The sequence below is a fragment of the Microcebus murinus genome, chromosome 12, assembly GCF_040939455.1.
Source record: "Microcebus murinus isolate Inina chromosome 12, M.murinus_Inina_mat1.0, whole genome shotgun sequence".
NCBI classification, from domain to species: Eukaryota; Metazoa; Chordata; class Mammalia; order Primates; family Cheirogaleidae; genus Microcebus; species Microcebus murinus.
Genome location: NC_134115.1, coordinates 9,171,833 through 9,191,100, shown reverse-complemented (window position 1 = coordinate 9,191,100; position 19,268 = coordinate 9,171,833). Strand labels below are relative to the sequence as shown.

At 34.8% G+C, this 19,268-nt stretch overlaps 2 protein-coding genes across 4 annotated transcripts in view; one reads left to right on the top strand and one right to left on the bottom strand.

Annotated features, from left to right (window-relative positions):
- Window positions 1–19,268, bottom strand: part of CENPP (centromere protein P) — a 232,289-nt gene that overhangs the window by 164,941 nt on the left and 48,080 nt on the right. The gene's annotated exons all lie outside the window — the stretch shown is intronic.
- On the top strand, window positions 893–18,316 carry OGN (osteoglycin). 2 transcript variants are annotated; one of them, XM_076008501.1, is made up of 7 exons: window positions 893–1,125; window positions 2,231–2,398; window positions 4,444–4,537; window positions 10,859–11,017; window positions 13,033–13,235; window positions 15,912–16,007; window positions 16,817–18,316. In XM_076008501.1, the coding sequence occupies exons 1-7, from the start codon at window positions 946–948 to the stop codon at window positions 16,985–16,987; spliced, it is 1,071 nt and encodes a 356-aa protein (XP_075864616.1). In that variant the 5' UTR covers window positions 893–945; the 3' UTR covers window positions 16,988–18,316. The 2 variants fall into 2 exon arrangements, with proteins under 2 accessions (XP_075864616.1, XP_012602595.1); XM_012747141.3 differs by having other exon boundaries at window positions 994–1,125; window positions 2,150–2,398.

Genomic DNA, 19,268 nt, shown 5'->3' with positions numbered 1-19,268 from the left:
ACGCCTGTAATCCTAGCACTCTGGGAGGCTGAGGTGGGCGGATTGCTTGAGGTCAGGAGTTGGAAACCAGCCTGAGCAAGAGTGAGACCCCATCTCTACTATAAATAGAAAGAAATTAATTGGCCAACTAACATATATAGAAAAAATTAGCAGGGCATGGCACATTACAGGCACATGCCTGTAGTCCCAGCTACTCAGGAGGCTGAGGCAGTAGGATTGCTTGAGCCCAGGAGTTTAAGGTTGCTGTGAGCTAGGCTGACGCCATGGCACTCACTCTACCCTGGGCAACAAAGTGAGACTCTGTCTCAAAATAAATAAATAAAATAAATGTGAATCCTTTTTGTAAACTCAATCTTTAAAGATGCGTATATGGTATCTACAATACCACTTTAACTTTTAAAATCAAATTTAATATTAAAATAATTGTACAAAGTTTTCTTCATGCCACAAATAAAAATATTTAACTATCAACCCCCAAAATTATAAATCAAATTTAGTTTTAAAAAGCCAATTCTCATGCTTGGGTTTTTGTTACATGTACTTAAAATAAAGGAGAAAAAAACCCTTAATGAGAAAACTATAAACTAATTAGTGCTAGAACTAATTTTTCCATTGGAAATTTCTTGGCTTTATATTAATTATAGTACTAGAACAATATTTGAGTCTTCATAAAATTAAGAGCTTAGACTATGCTTTTTTTGGTGTTCTATTTCATTCAAATTGCAGATGTTTTATCTCCTGGGAAATTACCAAAATGAGAAGCATGATTTTATAACCATATCATTTTCATAAACTAATCTTTGTGAACGCATTAGTGTTTATTACACAATAATAAAATGACAAAAGTTTACAGTCAATTAGTGAAAGCAGACTGAGTGCAACAGTTACAAATATCTTAGGCACAGTTCTCTAGTACAACACACTGCATTTCACCCTAGAGAAAGAATGTTGGCAGAAATCTCTACCACATGGAAACTGCTCTTAAAGCTGTTGGGCCCTGAAATTTTATTCAGCAGTTTGAAATCAATCCACAGCTTTCCTCATTCACCCTCCCACTTGGGGCTAATGCACAGGCATGAACATCTATTGAGGAAAACCACAAAAAACTTCAAAACTGCTACAACGGTAGGCTTGTTTTTCACATATTATTTTAAATATTGTTTGCTAAAGTATAACTCATGTTATAGTCTTAATAAATGTAAAGGGCATCTCTAATTTGCTTAAGTTTCAGTTACCTTAAACATCTTTTAACAAATACTTATGTGTATCATTGTATAATTTTAATATCCATGCAGGCAAGAATGGGGTGCTGCAAAAGTCACAGATGCATTTTATTTTTCATTTTCAACCACTGGAGTTTTGACAAATTGGCATCTATAATGCAGCATCAGCAACTATGAGTGATTCTGTTTGAAGTTATTTAAGAAAAAGTCTGAAATGTGCATTTACTAGATAAAATCCACTGATAAGCCTAAAAGACTCCTTTCCATTACATTCCCCAAAGTTCCTTGATTAAAATTCTGTATTTCCTCTAGGCTGCAATATTATTTTTTCAGTTTTCATAGTTTAAATTTTAAAAATACCATTAACTAAGAAGAATGAAAAAATTTGTAATTAAAATTACAAAACCAAGAAAATTAAAGACATATGACTTTTCCTATATTCTGTACCACCTAAAGATAAGCGTTAATGACTATTTTTCACAATGTTAAATTTAAGGTTTAAGCTTTAAAACTTTCTTGGAACTTGTTTCTATTCATACCAATACAAATCAAGAGGTCTTACAAAGTAGCAAAGTTGAAATATGATATTTTTAACTTACATGAGACAGGATCTTGGGTCTTCATTTTAACTATTTATACTACACATATCCTAAGCAGATTTCAATTGCATATCTGTACCTCTTTTTGAGGCACATAATTATTAAGAAAAATTATCAACATTTCTTGGATTTTTGATAGAGAAGATACAAAACTATTTTCTGAAACTATTTTTCAGAATGTTCACTGATATATAAAAACTGTTAGCATCTAATTAAAGATCACTAAGGGTTAAATACTTGTTCTCTGGCCCCTACTGCGTACACCCCTGCCAAAACGTCCTCTAAGCTTTTAAATATTGTTTCGATGGTCTGCATTTTTATTTCCAGGGAAAAAGAGAGTTTTGTCCCACAGTCAGCAGGCCACTAGTTTATTAACTTCCAGTCACCTTGATTTTTGCTAAAATGAAGACTCTGCAGTCTACACTTCTCCTGTTACTATTTGTGCCTCTGATAAAGCCAGCACCATCAACTCAGCAGGACCCACGCATTATCTATGACTATGGAACAGATAATTCTGAAGAAAGTATATTTAGCCAAGATTATGAGGATAAATACCTGGATGGAAAAAATATGAAGGTACTTTATTTTTACTCTAAATTTAGCTTCAAAATAGTGACCATTTAAATGCATGTTTTTGTTTTTACTGAATGTGTCTGATAAGGGGAAAGGAAAAGCAGTTTAAATGATTCAGAGTAATTCATAATAATTGTCCCTGAGATTATATTTTCAGAGTATGCATACCTCCCAAATTAATAAACAGTACCTGCAGTAACCAAACAGTGTCTTCAGTAACCAAAAAATAAAATTTAAGGAAAACTAGGTTTTAAGATGATGCCTGACCAGTTGCAATTTATACGTTAAGTAATATTACACAATGTCCTATATATGTATATTATGTTGCCTCAAAAATAAATTAGGAGAAATGTGTATTAAGAGAAATAAAGATGAATTATCAGGTTAAAATTTATTGTTTTAGAGAAAAATGGTTTAAGGAAATAAATAGAAGAGGTATTTTGCTATCTGTATCATTTCACAATAATTTATATATGCCAATTACAAATAATACCAAAAAATGAAAAATTACTTAATATAGAGCTTTCTTTTTTAATCAATTTTAAGAGTTTACACCTTCTATCAATTTGTACTAAGTAACTGTAACTGTGATTGCATTAATACTCTGCAGGGATGACTTTTATACCACATCATTCATACCCTACTTTTATGGGCAAAGTAATTACTTACGGTTTTCTTGGCACACAGAAATGAATTCTGGGTAAGTGAAAAGTTAATACAACACATAAGGATCTGTTACCCACTGTGTGTGTCACACACAAACACACATATACAAATAATGGAAAACGAGAAATGCAGACAAATATATACAACAATACTGATTGTGTTAGAAGTTGTTCTTCACTATAAATTAAATGGTAAAGATTTTAAGATTGACCAGTTATAAATGCTACTTTTTCCTCTTTTTTAGGGGGTATACAATAAATAAATGTTGATACCACTGTTTCTTTCAATGGAGTTAGTTAATATGGTAACATTATTTTTGTCCATTATTAAGACAAAAGAGATAGACTAGTCATAGCTTCAAGTTATAAAATAAAAAAGCAGCTTATCATAACATAAACTCACTTGGATTATTAGAGTCTATCAAAAACACTTTAAAAGTTTCCTGTTCCTTAAAAATTAATAACTTTAGAGAATATGTTCTCTCTGCTTCTTCTCTTTACAGGGCTTTAGAAGTTTCTCTATCTCAATACAAATGCAGGCACTAATATATTTGTGGAATGGAGTAGAATTCAATAAGACTTGATGTGTAACTGCAGAGTGGAGGGAGGATGTTAACCAGCACACAGATGAGAGAATGAAGGTGAAGGACAGAGTCAGGAGTCAAAACTGAGACTAACATGGAACATGCTTACAAAGGGTAGAAAGAATAGGATACCACCTAACACTCTGTAATCTAATGGGAGAAAATGTATTCTACAAGAACAGAAAAGAGAGAGAGAGTTAATGATATCGACCTCAATTCCCTCAGAATTAATGGCCTATACCAGTGGTCTGAACAGGGTGGGTAGGCTGAAATAAGTGTTCCAAGAGTCAGGGCTTAATGTAGGCATACCCTGGAAGAGACCAAAAGACCTTAATCAGTATTTCACACAGCTGAAGCTCTTGTCACATGGCTGGACCTCTAGTCCGGCTCAAAATGGCAGAATCTGAACAAGGAACTCAGTTTAGACAGGAACCAAGAGGAATAGTTTCACCTCAGAAACTTTTACTCCAATTCCGGGAATTCTCCTCTAGCTCTCATTTGGAATTTCAATATGTTCAACACTTACTTAGCACTGAGTTCAGCCATTGGAGATATAAAAATTAAAAAAGACCTAGTTCTTTTACTGAAAGAGCTTACGGTCTCTAGAATGAAAACAAACTTAACAAATATTTACATTATAATTTAATGAATGATGAAATGGGATTATGTATAAAATCCTAATGGAGCACAAATAAATGCCATTAATTGTAACTATGAGAAGGTAAGTGTCATCTGTGATTCCTACGTTGTATAGTCACTTAGACTTCATCACACCAGATAACTTTTATTTTTCTAACAGGAAAAAGAAACTGTGATAATACCTGATGAGAAAAATCTTCAATTACAAAAAGATGAGAGTACAACATCATTACCCCCCAAAAAAGAAAATGATGGTAAGTATGAAGACTCTATCATTTAATTATTTTTCAAAAAGTCTCTTTTAAAAATAGCTACAATGCAACTTTATTCTTTGTAATAATCAAAAATTGCCTCCAGATATAGTAAATACAAACAGTAGAATTTATTTCCAACAAGAAAGTCAAACAGGCATATTGGGAGTACACATCATTTGCCATCCCACATCATGAGTAAGAAATGTGGAACAAAAACATTCAAGAACTACCAAAGCTTAGTCCACAGTTAGCCTCCACAAAGTATGAGTTTCTTTCCATATATAATCAATGCAAGAAATACTGAAACACTCATTATTTGTCAAATATAATGTACAGTATCAAGATAAATAAAATATAATTCTTGCCTTCAAGAAATTCACAGAAGAGAAATGGCTACATACATAAATAACTATAATGTACACTTCAATTAAAACAATAGAAAACTTATCATAAAAGAACAAACTATAAGTCCTACTTAATAGTTCCTATGTATTTGGTTTATTCTTGCTTTATCATAAAACATTATTTCATATGAAAATGACAAATTTCTATATTGCTACACAAAATTAAAATTACCTTCAAAAATGTGATAAGCATTACAGTAAAAATAGACTTGAACAAATGGAAAGATATCTCTTGTTCTTGGATGGGATAACTAGCATCAAGATGCCATGCACTCTAAATTTATGAATTTTAGATAATCTCACTAAAATTATCAATAAATTTTTTATAAAGTTAAAAAAATTAACTCCAAAATTCATATGGACAAACATATACAAATAGGGGAAACACTGAACAATGCAGGAACTAGACATACTACACATTAAAACATACTCTAAAGCCTCTATACTTAAAAAGTGGGATACTGGTATATGAATAGACAAAAAGACCAGTGGAATAAAATAGAAAGTTCAGAAACAAAAATACACATGGAAATTTAGTATACAATAAAGGTACCACTCAAATCACTGAAGGAAAAATGGTGTTTTTAAAAAACAGTGCTGGGAGAACTGTGTAGCTATGTGAAAAGGGATACAACTAGATCCATACTTTACACAGGAAAATAAATTCCAAATAGATCAGGAATCTAAATGTATAAGATAAAACTATACAAGTACTAGAAAATAATCTGGATATAGGGTGCCTCAAAATCGAGAGACAATAATAGAAAGAATAATAAACTTGACCTCATGAGTGCATATTTAAAAGACAACTGAAAACTGGGGAAAATATTTATAACATATATTACAGATAAATAATATAACTAGATAAAGAACAAATTGATAAAATAACTAAAGGGCTAATAGTTCTTATTTATAAAACATTCTTAAAAATCAAGGAAAATAAATTGACCAAAATTCCACTGGAAAAATGGGCAAAAGATATGAACAGACAATTCACAAAGTGATTTAAATGATTTGACCCCAAAATATGTTCAAATCTCACACACAGAGTAATGTAAATTAAAATTATATTGAGATGCCATTTTTAACCTGATTGACAAAATGAAAGTATAACTATATGTTAATATATTCCATTAGCAAGGCTGTGGGATAAGATGCTTTCATACACTGCTAGGAGGAATGCAAATCAGTACAATACTTTTATATAGGAATTTGGCAATATCTAACAAAACCAAACATCCATTTACTTTTTGACATAGCCATCAACTTCAAGAAATTTATCCTGACAATACACCTCCAAAATAAGAAAATACAAACGTGAAATCATTGAAGCATTGTTTGTAATTGCAAAATATCATAAATAAGCTATTGTCCAAACACTGAAGAGTGACTGAATAAACAATGGTACATCCACACAAGAGAATGTACTTTACAATGCAGATGTAAAAATGAATGAGGACAATCTCTAAAAACTAATATAGACTGATTTCCAGAACACACTGTGTGATAAAAGCAAAGTGCAAAGTGAAACGAGTATCTATAATATGTTGCCTTTCATATAAGAAAGAAAGGGATATAAGAAAATGCACATTTCTATGGAAAAAAACATGGGCCAAAATGAATTGCAGGGCAGGGAGTGTCATGTCTCTGAGTATAAATTTTTTGTGTAGATTTGGTTTCTAGAACAATGCTATATTTTATATAGGCAATATAAATAAATATAAACTTATTGATATATAAATAAACCCAACAAGGACAAGGTAAAAAGAACCAAAGTTGGAATGTAAACAGAAAAACAAAAACTTAATTGTATTTCAAATAAATAACATAACACAATAAAGGAGAAAAACATCCAATTCAAGTAAGCCTTAAGCACAGTTTTTTTTGTTTTATTTTGTTTTGAGACACAGTCTCACTTGGTTGCCTGGGCTAGAGTGCTGTGGCATCAGCCTAGCTCACTGCAACCTCAAACTCCTGGGCTCAAGAGATCCTCCTGCCTCAGCCTCCCGAGTAGCTGGGACTATAGGTGTGCGCCACCATGCCCGACTACTTTTTTCTATTTTTCATATGCATGGGGGTCTCGATCTTGTTCAGGACTCAGGTTGGTTTTGAACTCCCGAACTCAAGAGATCCTCTTCCCTAGGCCTCCCAGAGTGCTAGGATTATAGGCATGAGCCACCGTGCCGGGCCTAAATATGACTATATACCTTCAGGCTAAAGATAAAAAGAACTATAAACAAATACTAAATTCCAGTGATTGGATTTGTTTTCCACAGTGTTATGAGTTAGCAATATTGAAACTACTTAATGTGTGTTCTAGAACTGAGTAAAGTAAATATACTGTAAATAATGAGAACTAGGATTCTCACTGTCAGAAAAGAGCAAGCATTACAAATATGAAAGGTAGAAGGTTAGAAAGAACACTGTAGGGCCAGTGTTTCATGCAGGGGTCAAACCATAGGCTTACCAGCCAGGTAAAGGAATTAAGACATTGCAGTATTAGCATAAAAATAAAAAAAAAAATAGGTGAATACAATAACATTCCAGAAATAGGCTTACCATGGAATTCATGCCTGAATTCTCAGCACTTTGGGAGGCTAAGGTGTAAGGATCTCTTGAGGCCAGGAGTACAAGACCAGCCTAAGCAACATAGAGAGACCCCATCTCTACAAAAAATAGAAAAATAAGCTGGATGTGGTGGCTTGTGCCCACAGTCCTAGCTACTTAGGAGGTTGAGGCAGGAGGATTGCTTGAGCTCAGGAGTTTGAGGTTACAGTGAGCTCTGAACTCTGCTCTAGACAACAGCACAAGATCCTGTCTCAAAAAAACAAAACAACAACAAAAAAACAAATACCACTGTGGAATTGGACTGGAATAGATGATATTAGTATTAACTCATAGTTTGTATATATAAAGAGATATCAAAATATAGATATTTATCACTGAGTGTATGTATGCATATGGTATTTTATGTAGACATATGAGCAAGTGGTATATGTATATATGTTTATATACATATATATGTTGTTTATTATATATGGAGAAAGAGACAAATATACACACACTTATATTTCCTAGCTCTCTCTGCTGTAAGAGCCTAGAAACATTGAGATCCCAGTAACACTGAGGACCCACATCTTGGTTTCTAACACCATTCTCCACTAAAAGAAACCAGTGCTTCTTGAAGAGATTGCTGATTTCAGAGTTGGGGCAGGGAAAATACAAAATTGGTTTGGGATATCTTGTAATGCCATAATATAAAGCAGTTCTTGAAAAATAATAAGGACATTTAAACTTTTTAAAATACTCCACTAAAATATATGAAATAAAAAGGTATAAATGTATAAAAGATATATAAAACCTATACACTGAAATCTAGACAATACTGGTAAGAAATATTGAAAAAGACCTAAACCTAAGGAGAACTATATTGATAGCATCCAGCTGTAAACCTCAATACCATTAAGATGTCAATGTTCCCCAAATTTATTTATAGATTCAACACAAACGCAATCAAAATCCAAACAGGCTTTTTTTAAAAATTAACTAGCTGGCCGGGCGCGGTGGCTCACGCCTGTAATCCTACCACTCTGGGAGGCCGAGGCGGGTGGATTGTTCGAGGTCAGGAGTTTGAAACAAGCCTGAGTATGAGCGAGAACCCATCTCTTCTAAACATAGAAAGAAATTAATTGGCCAACTAATATATATAGAAAAAATTAGCCGGGCATGGTAGCGCATGCCTATAGTCCTAGCTACTCGGGAGGCTGAGGCAGTAGGATTGCTTGAGCCCAGGAGTCTGAGGTTGCTGTGAGCTAGGCTGATGCCACGGCACTCACTCTAGCCTGGGCAACAAAGTGAGACCCTGTCTCAAAAAAAAAAAAAAAAAAAAATTAACAAGCTGATTCTAAAATTTATGAGAAAATGGAAAGGACCTAGTATAATCAAAACACCATTGAAGAAGAACAAAGTTGGAGGATTTATACTACCAAGATTTTCTATAAAGGTACAGGAATTAAGACATTGCAGTATTAGCATAAAAATAAAAAAAAATAGGTGAATAGAATAACGTTCCAGAAATAGGCTTACACAATATGGTCAATTGGTTTTTGACAATGTGACAATACAATTCAATGGGGAAAGAATAATCTTTTCCAAAAATGGTGCTGAAAGAATTACACAACAATAGGAAAATTTTAAAAAGAATCTTGACCCCTCCCGACATATGTAAAAATTATCTGAAAATGTACCCCATACCTACTAGTAAAGAGCTTAAACCAGGGGTCCTCAAACTTTTTAAACAGGGGGCCAGTTCACTATCCCTCAGACTGTTGGAGGGCCATTGGAGAGTACGGCGCACATTCCACACATGCGCACTGTGGGCCTGGGATGAGTCGGCTGCTAAGCAGGACAGGCAGTGGCAGCAAAAACACCCAGCAGGCTAGATAAATGTCCTAGGCGGGCCACATGTGGCCCGAGGGCCCTAGTTTGAGGACCCCTGCATGGTTTGGCGCTAACATGTGCAGTGCACCAATCATAGTTTAGAAGCTGCGCTGGTGTATTCACAGCCAGCCTCTCGGATCCTCAGGGCAGCCCCGGAGGAAGGGGAATGTCGGGTTTCCCTGCAACTTTCTGCCATGGGGCCCGGATGGGCAAGAACTGAACTTGGCATTTCCAGCACCAGCTGCAGCCCTGGCCCATGGAGGCTTGATATATAAAATAATTCAATAATAATAGAAAGCCCCAATTAAAAATAGGCAAGAGATGTGAATAGACACTTCATCAAAGAACATATGTGGCAAAGATGGCAAATAAGTACATAAAAAGATGCTAACATTATTAGTCATTAGAGAAATGCAAATTAAAACACAATGAGATACCACAACATACCCTACTTGAATGGCTAATTAAAAAGACTGACCATACCAAATGTTGGCAAGGATGTAGAGTAACTGGACACATTAATTACAAGGTGTAAAACAGTAACTTTACAGAGTGACACCACTTGAAACAAGTGACCACAGATATTGTCATGAATAGGACAAGCAGATATCATGTGCCTCCTGACACAGGGCACTGAGGATGCAACATCATTTCCATGGTACTCCTGACAAAAATGAGGGATCCCTTAGCCAACTGAAAGACATTCTGTAAAATAAATGCCCTGAAAAATAAAATTAAGTCAGGAGGGATGGCTCATGCCTGTAATCCCAGCTACTCAGGAGGCTAAGATGGCAGGATCACTTAAGGCCAGGAGTTTATGACCAGCCTGGGCAACAAAGCAAGACCCTGTCTCTAAAAAAAAAAGTAAATGAAAGAAAATTTAAAAAAGAAAAAGAGAAAAAAAAGCCCTGTACTTAAAAAAAAAAAGTGAAAGATATGAAAAACAAAGACTAGGTTAAAGAAAGAAATTTGACAAGTAAATGTAATGAATGACTTGTGGGTGTTACGGGATCCTAACAGTGCCTATGATAACTCTAATTTTCAAGTTAATGGCTTGCTCATTTAATTAGTGGTTTCTAAAGACATTAGCTACTGTCACCAATCTGAAATATGTTTCTCACACATCAAACTTGATAAATCATGCTTTTGTTTACCTTAATTCCTGCTTTATGAATTTTTTTGGTATTCAAAATGAGGAAATATAACTGTCAATCAATTCAGCAGTCAAGTGACCATCAATAAAACAGAATACAGAGAGTGTGGATTACAGACTCTTAGATAATATTCTGGTGAATTATCAAGCACAATGTAGGTCACAAGTTACCAAGACTGAATATCTTTCCTGTTATCACCTATGATTCTGTAAAATATCTCTTCAAATTAGTAATAGCATTCATGATAGCAGTAATTTTACCACTAGGGGTCAAATATTTTCAAACTACTGTTTATACTTTTGTGACATTGTTTCCCAATTTAGAAATGCCCACGTGCCTGTTGTGTGTTTGTTTAAGTGGCTCTGTATACTGTGAAGAAGTTGACATTGATGCTGTACCACCCTTGCCAAAGGAATCGGCCTATCTTTATGCACGATTCAACAAAATTAAAAAGCTGACTGCCAAAGATTTTGCAGACATACGTAAGTTAAACAAGATATTAGTATGAACTCATGCTAGTATTTAACTCATATAAACACAAGTTTCCACATCGTTTTTGCCTTCCACATAGAGGGTTGTCACTGTTGGAGCACATTAAGTATCTACCATACTTAGCAAAAATACATCAGTTTGTTGGTGAATTTCCTTTCCATTCAGACATATACAGGATCTTTATTAGTGGCTTCAGTGTCTATGTTGACAACCTGTCTAATATATAGCCAACTACATCTCAACCCCAATACTTCAAGATCCTTTTCTTCAAACAGTGAGCAGCACCAATATTACTGGGATACTCGTCCAACAACGTTTTATTTTTTACCTTCACTATTAAAGAACAGAAACTGCTTTTTCATACTTTAACTTATGGCTCTTTAGCCTGGCTGCATATTAAAAATATCTAGGGAAGTATTTTTAAAATACTGATACCAGGTCCTACTTCCCAGAGGTCCTAATTCAGGTCTTGGTTAAGGCCCAGCCATTATCATTAAAAACAAACAAACTCCTTAGATGAATCTAATATGGAAATAGTGTTGAGAACAGTGGCATTTAACTCCTTCCCAAGTCATTAGCAATCTTGGATTTCTATCAAACCTTAACCCAACTGGGGTATTGCCATGGGCATACCAGAATCCCCCATTTCTATAGTACCAAACCCTGGTCCTGGATCACTAATTTCTCATCAGTTTTCTAGACTCCTGTGTTCTCAAGTGTTTCTGAAGAAAATTACACAAAGAAATACACACTGGCCCACTACACATTTATGAGATTAGCCATAACTGGATTCATTCTGCTACTGGTAGCTCCCAACTGTAGACTGAAATATAGTTGAGCCTCATTATTTGTGGATTCCATATTTGTGAATTAACCTACTTGCTGAAATTTATTTGTAACCCAAAAATCAATACATGTAATGCTTTCACAGTCATTCACAGACATGAGCAGGGTGGCAAAAATTTTGCATCAATTGACATACATGTTCCCAGTTAAGGTGAAACAAGGTGACACTCTGTCTTCTGGTTTCAGCTCTCATACTGTAAACAAGTGCCCTGTTCACAGTCTATTTAATGCCATGTTTTTCACATTTTTGTGCTTTTTGTTTATGATTTCACTGTTTAAAATGACCCCAAACATAGTATTGAAGTGCTGTCTAATGTTCCTAAGGGCAAGAAGGGTGTTAACATGCCTTACAGAGAAAACAAGTTAGATAAGCTTTGTTCAGGCATGAGTTACAGTGCAATGTAATGAATCAACAATATATATATTAAATAAAGTATCTTTAAACAAAAACACATAAAACAAGGTTATATACTAATTGGTTGATGAAAATGGGTCATCAGAGGCTCGCAGGAACCTAACCTGTATTTCCCCTAGGAATAATGGTTCAGTATTCACTAATTTAGTGTTCGTGGTAATTTTATAGAATATGACTACTGTGAATAAGAAGCAACTGTATTTCCTAATCATCCCAGACAAAAGTTATATACACACACACACTGAATTTTTCAATTTCTCAGTATGTATCACTCTAACAAATCAGGGAACTTTTTTATCTTTGTTGTTAAGCATTAAGGCATAGAGAGATTAAGATTAAGACAACAAACCCACAATTACAATGCAACATGCCAGCAAAAAATCCAAAAATAATATGTGATTCCATTCAACCAAATGTCATGACTATTTTCTATGATTTGCAACAAGAATTTCTTTCAAAATGCCTGAGGATCCTGAGGAACTCAGAGAAGGTTGGAAAGACTTCAGTAACTTTAAGATCCCTTCCAAACCTGAGATTCTAGGACTTCAGTTGGAAAGGACACCAGTGTCAGGCATAAAGAGATGCTTAGTGTTCAATCAACAAAATTTCACTGAGCTACTAATTGTAGACACTCTACTAGGCAATAAAATTAAAAGATGTTTCAGTGCTCTGTTAAATAAATGCTTTTCTTCAGTCACACAATGAGAATTTAACTTCATATTTTTTGTATATTTTTCCCTCAAGCTAACTTAAGAAGACTTGATTTTACGGGAAATCTGATAGAAGACATAGAAGATGGTACTTTTTCAAAACTTACTCTGTTAGAAGAACTTTCACTTGCTGAAAATCAACTACTAAAACTTCCAGTTCTTCCTCCCAAACTCACCTTATTTAATGCAAAACATAACAAAATCAAGAGCAGAGGAATCAAAGCAAATGCATTCAAAGTAAGTATTTTATAGTAAAACTAAACATAGTATTGGTGATAATATGATAGATAAAAGAAAAACTGTGGTCTAGAACTCTGTTTTGATTACATTTTAAACTATTTTGATTTAATAAATGAAGATATTATTTACATAATAAATAGCCACCCTATTAGGCTCATTCAGCCTATTTTATCCCTATGTCTCACTCAAAATACATAACCTTTATCTTATTTCATGGGATTATAAGTTTCCCATTTTTTTCACCTGTTCACGCAGCAAATATTTAGACAGACACGGTTAGCCCCCTCATGGCATTTACAGTCTACAAAAATTCAATATGAGACTTTCTCCGTGATTTTTTTTTTTTTTTTTTTTTTTTTTTTGAGACAGAGTCTCGCTTTGTTGCCCAGGCTAGAGTGAGTGCCGTGGCGTCAGCCTAGCTCACAGCAACCTCAAACTCCTGGGCTCGAGTGATCCTTCTGCCTCAGCCTCCCGGGTAGCTGGGACTACAGGCATGAGCCACCATGCCCGGCTAATTTTTTTTTATGTATATATCAGTTGGCCAATTAATTTCTTTCTATTTACAGTAGAGACGGGGTCTCGCTCTTGCTCAGGCTGGTTTTGAACTCCTGACCTCGAGCAATCCGCCCGCCTCGGCCTCCCAAGAGCTAGGATTACAGGCGTGAGCCACAGCGCCCGGCCTCTCCGTGATTTTTTTTCCTTTACATTAACAGTAATTTATAAAGGTCAGAAAAAGTTCCAAAAGTAAATACTGAATTTGACTTCTAATATTTAAAAATATTGGACTGTAATATTCTATAGAGAGACTTTCCTTTGAATTCCATGATGGTACCTAACACAAAATTCTATACATGAGAATTAAATATATTTTTAATTTAGAAATTCAAGAAAATATTGCACAGGAAAACAGGAAAGTGTTTTACTTTGATTTATGTAGCCAGGTTATCTAAAAATGCATGGTCTAAGTAACCACCTCATCCCAGAATTTCCATAGCTTTGAGATATCATTCCCAGTCCTGGAAGGTAACCCTGGATAAAACGATGAGATGATCATGCCACTGCTGGCAATAGACATAACCTTACTCAAAAGGCAAAATTTGTTACTTCTAAAGATAACTCCTAATAGAGGGTCCTAAAACTACCAAAATTTCATTATCATAAAATTTGTGACAATCCCACAAATGTATAATCTGTCCACAAATGTATAGTCTGTTAGAAAATATAAAAATATTCCATTTTTCTTTCCTTTTCTTTTTGTTTACATTTAAGGTATCTTTTTTTCAGCTTGAAGGGATGTTTTAAAGTTACATCAGAGTTCCTCTGATGTTTCTGCTAAGAGATTCAGAAATTAAGTGACTTTTAGGGTACTTTCTAAAAGCACACTCACTTCTTTGAAAATACTCATTTGAGTTGGTCTTTTAATAACTGACATGTTAAAGACTTGTAAGAGATGATCAACATTTCACAAAAAGAATGTTTGAATATTTTGGGTTTTACATATGTATTACATAAGGGATTCATGACAAGTTGGTATAAAAATGATAAACTTGGCTACTTTGTAGTTTTGCTTAACAGTACTGGTAAAATTAGGTTACTCTAACCTAGGGGTCCTCAAACTTTTTAAACAGAGGGCCAGTTCACTGTCCCTCAGACCGTTGGAGGACCGTTGGAGAATGCGGCCGCATATTCCACACATGCGCACTGTGGACCTGGGACCAGTCGGCTGCTAAGCAGGACAGACAGCAGCAGCAAAAACACCTGGCAGGCCAGATAAATGTCCTCAGCGAGTCACATGTGGCCCATGGGCCGCAGTTTGAGGACCCCTGCAACCCATGTAAAATATAAATTAGGCCCACTGGGAAGATATGAGCTGGGTGTCCATGTGGTGTAAGGGATTAGGACAGGCATGGTGACTCATGCCTGTAATCCCAGGGCTTTGGGAGGCTGAGGCAGGAGGATCATTTGAGGCCAGAAGTTCAAGACCAGCCTAGGCAACATAGCCTGATCCCATCTCTACAAAAAATTTAAAACATTGGTCAGGTATGGTGGCATATACCTGTAGTTCTAGCTACTTAGTAAGCTATGATTATGCCACTATATTCTAGTGTGGGTGAGAGAGCAAAACTCTGTCTCTAAAAAAAATAAAAAATAAAATGAAACTTAAGAGGGAAAAAAAAACAGAGTACTGTAAAGGGAAACTATGTCCTAAAGTCATAGTATACAATCATATGCAATAATAGGTTACTGATCATTAAGAGTAATCCAACACAAAGCCCTTAGGAAAAAAACTGTATCAAGCTAAGGGTTTAATTGGTTCAGGAAGCATCTTGCTAGGCACACACACCTCTTAGGAGTAACCAGTTTGCACCACCTTCCTAGAAATTGGTGGAGCTGAGATGGGAAGCTTCAGAGGTACAGGAGAGATTAGGGTATCACCAAGGTCCAAATTCAATCCCACGGAGGGAGTGACTGCATTAGCTGCTCCCAAGACTAATTCAAAGGGCCCCAGATGTTGGTATCAGGGCTGGGTATTCAGAGATGAGATGAATGTAAAGGACCACACACTAAACACACACACACACACACACACACACACACACACACACAGACTGCTTGAATCCTGTGAAGGAATGCATACACCTCAATAACAATCAAACAAAATTTTTGTTACAGAAATTGAACAACCTCTCCTTCCTCTACTTGGACCACAATGATCTGGAATCTGTGCCTCTTAATTTACCAGAAAGTCTACGTGTAATTCATCTTCAGGTATGATGGCTCCTTTCACAGTTATCTGACTTTAATTTCCTATGAGTCAAAATTTTATAACTCATTGGAAACCTCACTTATTCACATGCAAATTTTGGTTAGATCACTATAATAGTGTGATAGATAAATGCTTATTAAAAGCATTAATATTTAGCCAAATGAACTCTCCTGCCCAGAAGCCCAGGTTCTGTCCAAAGCAGCATGAGTGAACCAGAACTGTAGATGTGAAGTCTGCTCTTGAGTCAGATTTAACTCCAGGTGTACACTTGGCATCTCCTAGTTAATCTAACACATGCATTAGAAGTGAGGGGACACTAAGACCCCCGATTTCTGTTTCTTTCTCCATAGAGTGGTAAACATTAGCTTTTGGAGACTTTCAACTGGCTTTATAGTACATCAACTTGAAGTAATGCAAAGGTGAAGAGGAAATGAAAATAAACTAAAATTGGTCTCTTGGCATCACAAGAATCCTATTTGTTTGTTTTACTTCTTGGACTATTTAAGGACACAGTGCCCCATTCTGAGTTAACAGTCTAGAATAGGATACTTTCTTCAGCTAGTGTAATCCTATTTATATTCATAACTTTGTGTTATTACTAATTATGGATATTACTCTAAGTAACAGCAAGTAGTCTGTTCTTCCAAAATAACACTATAGATTTATAAAAGGCTCAGATTGCACGAGGATATGCAGTATATATGATATTAAAAATCACTTTTTAGATAAAATATTCTGTGGGATCCAATCACAAAGCATATGAAAGGTTGATTTCAGATTCCTGAACAATTTTTTTCCTTTTATTTTTCAGTTTAACAGCATAACTTCAATTACAGATGATACATTCTGCAAGGCTAATGATACCAGTTACATTCGGGACCGCATTGAAGAGATACGCTTGGAGGGCAATCCGATCAGCCTGGGAAAGCATCCAAACAGTTTTATTTGCTTAAAAAGATTGCCAATAGGGTCATACATTTAACCTCTATCAATACAACATATAAACTAAAATGTACACACACTTATAATCTCTCAACAATGTCTAAACGAATATAAGTGTTGGTATAATATTAATTTTGTATCTCATTATGAGGGAATTTGATGTTTTAAGGATGTTCAAAATCTTACATATAATAAGTAAAAAGACTAAATCTCTGTGTTCAAAGTAATTGAAAATATGTAAACAGCATTACAAAATCCTTCTAGTTTATATTTGACTACCATTTAAAAGACATGTTTTTATGTAAGTATACAAATTTGAGAGGCATTATTCCCATTACTAATGATGTAAGAGAATAAGTCCAAGAAACTTTCAACTGTTTGTTTTTCCTGGCCTTTACTGTATTCCAAAAGCATTTAAGGCAGATGTTCCAAAAACGATGAAAAGCTAAATATTTCCAGTGATCTTCCATTTTTCTTCTATGATTCATACATTATTTCTTTTGAAGTAGAAACTTTGTTTTCTTCCTATCAAGCCAGCTATTTTATCGTATTTTCACTTAGCCTGAGAAATAGGGCAATAGTCTCATACCTAAGTAAAATTTTCCCAATAAAGTAGAATTTTACTCTCTGATAAAGAGCTAATATAAAGATGTTCAAAGTTATTTTGCTTTGTGGTCACACAGCTAATGTCTTCAGTAAAATTGTAAAACATATTCTCTTGTCTAAATATTAACATTCTAAGTCTACCATAAAACATCCTTAAAAAGTCAAGCAGGCCCAAACCAGTATGCTTATAAGAAAAAATAAAAAGTACATCTATTTCTCAGAGGATAGCCACAAAGTTCTCCACTGTACAGATTTTCAAATCTGAGATAACTATAAATATTTTCTTTTACACTACAGGAATAAGAATCACATTAATAAATTTGTTCAAACATAAGAAGTGAAAACAGTATTCTGTGGTGTTACTGCATACCACCTTTCCAGCCATACACACCCATGTTCATCCTAACAAATTAAATATTCACAATAAAGTTTCTGTGCTTTCAAAATATCCACTTTCTTTCTAAATATCCAGTTTTAACTGATATGGTTAATGGTGACAATCTAATTTTCAATCTAATAGTGATAATTTATGATGACTCAGTGCTGCCAGATTAAAGTTCTAAAATAACTTTCCTCTGCCTATACCCCACTCAAAAGTCTTAGTCTAAACATTGCTTTGAAGTTAAATACAAAATTATCAGTGTTTTAGAAACATGAGCCTGAACTGTGTATATAAAAAAGTACTAACATTATTTCCAATATAAATTATATATTGGAATCAAGTTGTCTGTGTATACCATTCCCAGAATATATACTTTTCCCATTTATAAGCATTTGCTTCTGGTTTTTTTCCTACCTAGCATGACATCATATATGTTTTTTAATTATCTCTCCATTCATCAAGGTTGACCCCCAAGATGAAAATTTCATTAAAGTATTTGTGATCTCTTACGACCACAATTATTACTCTAACAATAATTATAACTCAGTCACTTATTTTGGTAACTAATGATCATAACTATTATACTGCTTTATCATTATTTTTTGTGCATGCCTCATTTCCCTATGGTTGAAAGCTTACTGACAGTGCTAAACACAGCTTTATACTTTCAAAGTACCTAGCACAATAGTGAGCACATTTGAACTAAAATACAATGAATATTGCAAAATAAAATCCATCTAAATGGAGGGCTCCTGTTTTATTCATAAAAATGGAATATTTAGGCCGGGCGCGGTGGCTCACGCTTGTAATCCTAGCACTCTGGGAGGCCGAGGCGGGCGGATTGCTCAAGGTCAGGAGTTCAAAACCAGCCTGAGCGAGACCCCGTCTCTACTATAAAAATAGAAAGAAATTAATTGGCCAACTAATATATATATATATATAAAAAATTAGCCGGGCATGGTGGCTCGTGCCTGTAGTCCCAGCAACTCGGGAGGCTGAGGCAGTAGGATTGCTTGAGCCCAGGAGTTTGAGGTTGCTGTGAGCTAGGCTGACGCCACGGCACTCACACTAGCCTGGGCAAGAAAGAGAGACTCTGTCTCAAAAAAAAAAAAAAAAAAAAAAAAAATGGAATATTTAGACAATCAGAATTTTGAATAAATTGATCGAAATAAATTATAACTTTATCTGAAAATATAGACCTAATAAAGTAGGGCTCAGTAACAAGACAAAGACTAGGGAAAGTGGTCAGAGGAGATATCTGTCACGTTTCCGGTATAGTTTTCAGAAGAATAATGTATTCTTATTACTCTAATGTATTCTTATGTACTCTTTT